This window comes from Tuber melanosporum (assembly GCF_000151645.1).
Source record: "Tuber melanosporum whole genome shotgun sequence assembly, scaffold_52, strain Mel28".
In the NCBI taxonomy this organism is placed as follows: Eukaryota; Fungi; Ascomycota; class Pezizomycetes; order Pezizales; family Tuberaceae; genus Tuber; species Tuber melanosporum.
The window spans coordinates 651,022-659,120 of NW_003299098.1; the positions used below are offsets into that span (position 1 = coordinate 651,022).

At 48.0% G+C, this 8,099-nt stretch overlaps 2 protein-coding genes; both read left to right on the plus strand.

The window, feature by feature from the left end:
* Nucleotides 1–4,575: 4,575 nt before the first annotated feature.
* GSTUM_00009141001 (uncharacterized protein) lies at nt 4,576–7,593 on the plus strand. XM_002840519.2 has 4 exons: nt 4,576–4,629; nt 4,756–4,857; nt 5,050–5,775; nt 5,840–7,593. The coding sequence occupies exons 1-4, from the start codon at nt 4,621–4,623 to the stop codon at nt 6,836–6,838; spliced, it is 1,836 nt and encodes a 611-aa protein (XP_002840565.1). The 5' UTR covers nt 4,576–4,620; the 3' UTR covers nt 6,839–7,593.
* Nucleotide 7,594: 1 nt separating this feature from the next.
* On the plus strand, nt 7,595–7,872 carry GSTUM_00009142001 (uncharacterized protein; the record flags this gene model as incomplete). XM_002840520.2 has 1 exon in its annotated part: nt 7,595–7,872. The coding sequence occupies one exon, from the start codon at nt 7,595–7,597 to the stop codon at nt 7,808–7,810; it is 216 nt and encodes a 71-aa protein (XP_002840566.1). The 3' UTR covers nt 7,811–7,872.
* Between the last annotated feature and the right edge of the window lie 227 nt (nt 7,873–8,099).

Consider the following 8,099-nt stretch of genomic DNA (forward strand, 5'->3'; position numbering starts at 1 on the left):
TTATCACCCGTGGATAACACCCGTTACGCCACACGTATTGTACCTATTGGTATGATGGCAGACAACACGATGCACGATACACTCTCTCGCTCACCCACTCACTCACCACTCACTCACCACCCACTCCTAGCCTAGGAGCCTCAAACCCCAACTTATCCCAACCTAGCCAGGCTGTCAAAAAAAAAAAAAAACCTCCATCAAAGTGCAGGGCAATGGGTACCGAATAAGCAACGTCACGTCACGTCACGGAGGATCTTCAAGTTATCATACATGGACCTCAGCGGACCTGTACGGACTGGGCGGTTCGCACTCGGACCATGGTACCAGTGCACAGATAGTTAGCTAGCTACGCTCATCGAGGCTATAGATAATAAGAAGGAAAAAAAGGGAAAAAAAAGGGAAAAAAAAGGGAAAAAAAAGGTGGAAAGAAGGTTCTATTCCTTCCGGGTATGATAATGCTGTACGCCCGCCAAGGCGCTGTTATATTCGGATCTGGGGGGACGGGAGGGGATGAGGGATGGGGATGGGGATGAGAAGAGAAGAGAAGAGAAGAGAAGAGGATGTGGGGGGGGGGGGATGTATGGACTACGATAGGGGTAGGCATAGTCTAAGGATGGAGCACCGTATGTGGTTTATCGGAGTGTATGCGGCTGGTGCGATGAGTGGTAATTTATTCTCGGTGGTGGTGGTGCTATCCTTTGAGAATATAGTATTACTATGTTCTAGTAGTAGGTATTATTGTTAATAGTGCTCGCGGAGCGGAGCTTCTAGAGTAAATGGTACACTACTCGTACTGTACTGCACTGTACAAGTACTCGTAGAATGCCCCCCCTTACCCGCCGCACCGCGGGAGAGGTTAAGCTCTAATTGGATTCTGGGACCGACCAAAACAACCAATCGAACAATCGAACATATCGCGAGAGCAATCGAGCCAAGAATTTTCGCCTGACGTTTCCCCCGGATAGTTATTATAGTTACACTTCTGTTCCTTATTTTGGGCCTTTATTGTAATTGTACCCTACCGTAATGTAAAACTCGAGTTCGCCTCACTTATGCTCTACCCACCTATGCCTGCCCACCACCTTCCCCTAAAGTGCAAGGTACCACACATTTTTCCAATCACAGTTTCGATTTCGAGTAATCGGTTGCACTTCATCGAGGAACCCTCTTTTCCACCGGGGCCAATTCAGACGAGTCAAGCCCTGGCAGGCTCGCTGGCTGGCTGGCTGGCACCTCCATGACGCGCCCGAGTGACAATTTGTGAAAAAAATTCAAATCCAGTCCAGTATCATAACCGTAACTTTTGTGTATTATCATAATTACTTTTTTGTATCAATTCCTCTGACGACGAGCACGTGGCAAGTTTCCATACCCCTTGCCTTCCTCCCCTCCACCTTCTGTACTTGTAGAGGAGGCGGAGGGGGGGGGGGAGAGGGGGAATTGAACGTGGACAAGGTGTTTGAATTGAAACGGTTTGGGGAAGGGAGGCTGGGGGGTCGCGGGCGGCTACCGTACCAGTACTGGCATGTCATTGGTGTTGCGCTAGAGGTGATGTGATGTAGGAACCGATGCGACCGTTGGGAATGGGTGATTCTCTTCTTTCTTTTTCTTCTTTTTCTTCTTCTTCTTCTTCATCTTCATCTTTTTGTGGGAGGGGTTGGTACCGTATGATAAGGTGGTGGATGGGAGAAGGAGGGGTGGTTGGGGGGGGGGAAGGGAACGGGAATTGATTTTTCTGGGAGGCAGAGTTGCGGTACGGTACGGGGTGATCAATTGGGTTATGGACTACAGTACCGCACCGCCATGGTTATTGGGATGCACTTTACTCTTCGAACCTACCGTATACAGAACTCTTCGATCTCTGTGTTACTGCACCGTACCGGTACTTTGTTATGAGCCTGATGACGATGGGAGAGAGGGAGGTGGGCAGGCGGGCTTTCCATTGTATCGTATCCTATGAGACGGGTATGATACTTTCCAGGAATACACACACGGTGGAAGTGCAGCTTGTTCGTGCGGTAAGGAAGGGGGGTGGAGAAGAAATAGAAATTAAAGAATAAAGTAAAAAATAGGTTTTCTGCCTCCTCTTTCTCCCCCCCCATATATACCGCGTAGTGGACTTTACCGTACCGTATGACTTTCCTTCCTCTCTTTTGTCCTTACCGTTCCATCTTGTCGAAAGCAGAACACTGTGCAGTACCGTTTACCGTTTCTCCAGCATCATACTTGCAGCAGCAGCGTATAGTACTCGTACTGTACCCGAGCAGAAAGGCGGACAGGCTGCATTTCATTTCATTTCAATTCACTACAGTAATAGCTTCCGCGCCGCAACTCCTTTTTGACTCTACTTACTCCTTTGGTGCACACCGCTAGAACTTTTCGCGACCAATACGTCCTCCCTGGCTGAGCTTTACAAGGGCATTCCATAGGCAACAGAGGGAGTGAGAAATAAGCTGTTCTAGTCTAATCCTGTCTCGCCTGCCGGGTGTTGGGGTCTCGCCGAAGGCAGCCACGAGATTTTTCGCGGACTTTGTTGTCTTTTTTTTTTTTTTTTTTTTATTTTTTTTAGTGGGGGGGGTAAAACGGATCACGAGTGCGATAGGGTGCTTTTGTTCCAAGAGATAACTCGAGTCCTGTACTCGAGTACCAACTGTATCGGTAGGTTCACTTTTTCTTTTCTTTTCCATTGTTGGTTGTTTTTGGCTGTTGGGGAAGGAAAGGTTTGGATTTTTCCGAAGAGTTGCCCCTCCCCCTCACTCCTGGGCACACTGTACTAGTATCATACTCTACCATATTGTATGATATCCTACTTCATACACACTCCCCATGGTTGACCTTCCCTTCCCCTGTCCTCCGGAGAACTGCTATTACTAGTAGACACAGGGAATATAGCGTTTACACCCTCCGACTGCAAATTTTTCCTTCCCTTGGTTGCTGTTAGATAATCACGGCACTTTATTTACTTTCTTCTTTGGAAGAGAGGCCTGTCTTGATTTGGTTATGCAGCGGGGGGGGGATGTTTTTTTCTCTTGCTTTTGTACCGTAACTTATTATTTGGCGCTCTTTCATGATAGCTGGCACTTTTTTAGTATTTTTTTTTTCTTTTTTCCTTTTTCGTTCTCCTACTCTCCTCCCCCTCCCCTCGAGTGAGAATAGAGTGAGATTGCGAAGGAAAGAGAGAAAGATTGAAAGCAAAAAGGCAGCGTTGTACAGTACAGTACAGTACAGTACAGTACGAGTATCATCTCGAGTATTTTCAAATCTGGAACCAGCATCGGATCAACAGCAAACACAACACCAGGACGTTATTAGTGGCAATTAACTTACAATTCCGAACATCGAATCAAAAGGTGCTCCAGATAGAAAGAGTCTGAAAAAAGAGTTACCATAACTAGTTACGGTACATAGTACCTACCCTTTTTTCTCCCTTTCTACTGCCCCCTCCCTACGGTCCAATATCGCCTGCCATAAGATCATATCTACCTCCCACTTCGCCCGAGGAACGGTTTTGAACTTGAACTCTTGATTTAACTGAAATTCACCTTTTCCACCATACCGGTACTGCGCTGGATTTCAGTGAATTTTGAACTCCTTCTCAAACCTCCCCCACTCTTCTTCCCCTGTTGGCTTGGTTTCCACCGGCCGAGAAGGGACCCTTTCGCTCGAGCCCCCCCTTACCGCGCGCCGGGGCTTGCTGCATGCTGCCAACCTCCATCAGAACTCCCTAATTTTTCTTCCCTTTCACTTTTCTCGCTCTTCCTATTATCGATTTTAGAGCCCTGCTCGTGCTCTCCTCGACACTTCTTTTTTCAACTTCCTCCATTCTGCGAGTGCTTGTGTCGAGGGCGTCAACCGTTTACCCTTTTGACGACGAAAACCCTACTTTTTTACTCCCGGAACCGCCTCCCTCCGCTCGCACAGACCGGTCGGGTCTGCAGCCATCCCCTCCCCGCCCTCTTCCCTCCTTACAGCAAGAGTTCGGTACGCTCTTTCCCATTCTGCAGCCCTGCCCAGTCCACTCGGTTCTTGAATTCCCCTCGACTCGTGCCAAAGGTTCCACTCTTCCTGCATCTGGGGCGATAGGCGAGTAGAAAAATCGAAAAAATAAATAACAATAAAAAAGAAAAAAGGAGAGGGAATTTGTCCACCATCCGTCGGCTTCTAACCCTCACTCTCGCGCGTACTGTACTCTGTACCCTACCGTCCGACCCCGCTAGATTTCTATCGCCCTCCTCCCTCCCTCCTTCCTCCTCCACACCCCGTCCATCAACCCCCACACCATACGGTACCGGAACCCTTCTCTCAACAAAGGAAGAAGCAGTAGGGAACCGACATCAACATCCACTGCTAATCTCGGAGGGGCATAACGCATTCTTTTATTCTCTTTTCCTGCTCTTGCTTCATCCATTCGCCTACCATACCCCCCCCCCCCCTACCCGTACCTCCCTCCCCCTCATACATATACTCATACATACACGCATACGCACACACACACGCACTCACACTTTTTCACTGCCGCGCATTCCTTTCCCGAAATAGTTTCCTTACCCTTTCCACTCACTCTGTTAAGTTGTCGTCGCCCGTTGCCGGTGTTTGCGCACAAAGCGATATTTCACAAATATGATCAAGGTGGGTCGTTCGCTATCACAGCTTGTGGATAACAAGCGGACCCGAGAGTCCAAGACTAGAAGTGTTGTAGGAAGAGGTGGAACACAGGCTTATCGTGATAAATCGTTTTTTTCTTTTGAAATACAGGGCATTCGAAAGTCGCTCAAGGGCGACACATATTCGGGTCCGAAAGCGTCGCACTTATCTATTACGCCAAAGACCGCCATCACCATTCAACCCCCTAAAAAAGTTGGTTCCCCCTTCAATATAGGGTTTATTTGTTTCTTGAACTATCATCATCATCATCACCGTCATCCGCTGAGTTGAGAAGGGGAGAGAAGGAAATATATCTTTCTTATTTATTTTGTGTCTTTGGAGGGGAATGGGAAATTCTCGGAAAAGTGATAGCAGGGACTAATTAGGATTCGTTTTCTTACATAGGTGATTCGAGCATCGTTCGACTACACGGCAGCAAGCGATCTGGAATTAAGCTTCTCCAAGGGTGACTTTTTCCATGTTATAGGGAGAGAAGACGACCCCGAATGGTACGAAGCATGCAATCCGGCTTCAAATGCGAGGGGATTGGTCCCAGTCCCTTACTTTCAAACATTGGGTAAGGGCGGGCGTGGGAGTCAGGATTCTGCGGCTTCTGGCGTCAGTGATATTTTAAGGACCGATTCGGGATACTCTGATCGGGGCGCGACCGCTGGATCGCAAGAGCGTGTCACCTCTTCCAGTGGCACTGAGAGGCCGAGGGCTATGAGTACTGCTGGGAAATCTGGCAGTCCCCTCTATGGTGTTGTGCAGTATGATTTTGCCGCGGAGAGACCCGACGAGCTGGAAGCAAAAGCCGGTGAAGCAATTATAGTTGTTGCGCAATCGGATAAGGACTGGTTTGTCGCGAAGCCGATTGGTAGGCTCGGTGGTCCTGGCTTGATTCCGGTGGATTTCATTGAGATTAGGGATATGGCTACTGGCCAAACCGTCGAAGACACCCAAGCTGCGATTGCGCGTGCTGGCGTACCAAAAGTTGAGGAATGGAAGAGGATGGCTGCCGAGTACAAAAATAGTAGCATTTCACTTGGTAGATTCGACTTCGATGCACAGACGGCGCAAGCCCAGGGGCAGATGCAGAACATGTCGATAAGTGACGGTCAGAACAGACATGTATGTTGCCACCCATCCATCTCTTTATGCTTTGCTTTGCTACATCGCTGAACGCTTTTGTTAGACGCTCCAAGCGTACCCTAATGGTGGCGGTCCTCCGGATCAGTACCGTCACTCGAGATCGTCCTCGCAGGGCCAATATTTGGCACCTGTGGCTGCATCCGTCGATAGTTACTCTTTCGAGAATGGTCGGTACTGGTACGTACTCAACGCGACAATGGAGGATGGCAGAAGCTGGATCCTATGCCGGTTCTATGAGGATTTCTACGACTTTCAAATTTCTCTGCTAGACGAGTTCAAGGAGGAGGCCGGTCACACTGGACAACCTCGCTCCTTACCATACATGCCGGGGCCCGTAACATACGTCACCGACACTATTTCGGCCGCTAGGAGAACGAGTTTGGATGAGTACATCAAAAAATTGTTGGGTATGCCTACCTATATCTCTAGGAGCAAACTGGTGAGGCAACTATTTGCGCCTCGACCCGGAGATGTGGAAACAACCGGTTATAGACAATCGCAGGTTTCCCTCCACGATAACAGACGTTCCACAGCATCCCAACAGTCTAGCGACTCATCGAGGGAACCATCAAGGCAGTCCTCACAACATAATCTTAATGGGACTAATGGCGGAAATGTATATCCCGGTTTATCGGCACCCCCTCCACGGAGCTCCGGGCAACAGCCACGAATGGGAGGATCCAATGGCATCTCTCAAGCCCAGCAAGTCCACATTCGCTCGGGCTCTGATCTGCAGCCCCCACGCATGCTCCGACAAGATAGTTCTATGAGCGCTGCAACCCAAGGATCAAACTCTTCACAGCCGGGGCAGTTCATGAAGGTTAAGATTACCTACAGTGACGACCTGATTGCAATTCGCCTGCCAAAGGACGTGTCTTACGTTCAGTTGCAAGAGAAGTTACAGGAGCGTTTGGGAGCAGATATCAGTTCTGTCCGGTATAAGGATGAGCCTTCAGGGACTTATGTCGAGCTGTTGAGCGATAACGATTTGGCTGTCGCACTGAGCCGGAATCCGAAGCTTTGGCTGCACGTGCAGAGTTAGGAAAAACAATAAAACAACATTTGGATTTTTGCTTTCTCTTTTCTTCTTTTACCCCCCCCTTTTGATAGTTTTTCATTTCTATACCATGTCATTCATACCTGATACTGGAGTTTTTCTTTCCGTCTTTTCTTTCCTTTTTGTGCTTACTTGAACGTGTCCAAACTCTTTAGTTAACTCTTTCATTTGTCATGGGTCCAGGGGTGGTTTTTGTCTGGAGCTGCGAAATAGCCATTGGGGGCAGAGAGAAAGAGCTAAACATTTTGAGAATCTTGCTTCTCTTCCCTCCCAGCTGACGTACTTAGTTTGTATTCCCTGTTACCCCCCCCCCTTTTATTCTCTCCAGCCCCAGCTATTTTTCTTGCTATTTCCTTTGGTGCGTCTGTCTCTGTGTTTCTGAATGTTCCTGTCATCTATGAGGGTATAACGTGTGATACGAGGTTTGGATTTTCTTTTTTTTGGGGGGTGGCATGGGGAGTTGACTTCGATCGTTCAAACCGGGACCGGGAACTCATCTCATCGGTAGGCGACTGAGTGAGTCAGCGTTGACAGACCACATTTGACGATGGAGAGAATATGGCTACGGCATGCGCTGCTGTGCCATGTAGATTGGTGAATCTAGTTTGTGGGGTAGGAGGAGTAGGAGTAGGAAGGGATCATTGTTGTCACGAATGTATTGCTTTTTATCATACTGAATTCGTATGTTTGTCTGCCTGTCTTGGAGTCTGAGCTGTGGGTGGCGGGGAATTATGGTCGTTCATGTTAATCATCTCCATGTCAGGAACTTTTGGGGCTTTTCTTAACCCCACTTTCTTACGCCTTTCATTTTCTTTTGTATGTCCATTACTAGCCATAGTTCATCGGTTGGTCGGATATCACCCTTTCAAATTTTTTTTTTTTTTTGGCTTCTTGGTTAACGTTAGTTGCTCACCCCCCCTCCCCCCTTCATCTTACCACGTACAAGTCAACGAATGAGCGCGCACGGAAGGTTATTTTTTCCTAATAAAAAAAAAACTGGATTTTGTTTTATTTCTTTACTCCTTGGTAGGCAGTCCTAGCGTGTAGGAGTTGCATAGCCCTTTACTATCATGAACTGCCACCCTTTCTTTTCCCTTTTTCCTATTTCTGTGTATATTCTTCTACCACCTTTTTCTTATCAAGGAAAAAATGGTCTGTCGTTGATATTATGATACCTGGCTGGGATGGGATGGGACTTGTGGATTTCTTTCTTTCTTGCGTTCTGTTTTGTGTTTTTGGTTCGGGT

Excerpts from the sequence above, each read along its gene's own strand:
- GSTUM_00009141001 (XM_002840519.2), top strand. Across the intron at positions 4,858-5,049 it reads CCATTCAACCCCCTAAAAAA|GTGATTCGAGCATCGTTCGA; the intron begins GTTGGTTCCCCC and ends TTTCTTACATAG. Across the intron at positions 5,776-5,839 it reads GTGACGGTCAGAACAGACAT|ACGCTCCAAGCGTACCCTAA; the intron begins GTATGTTGCCAC and ends CGCTTTTGTTAG.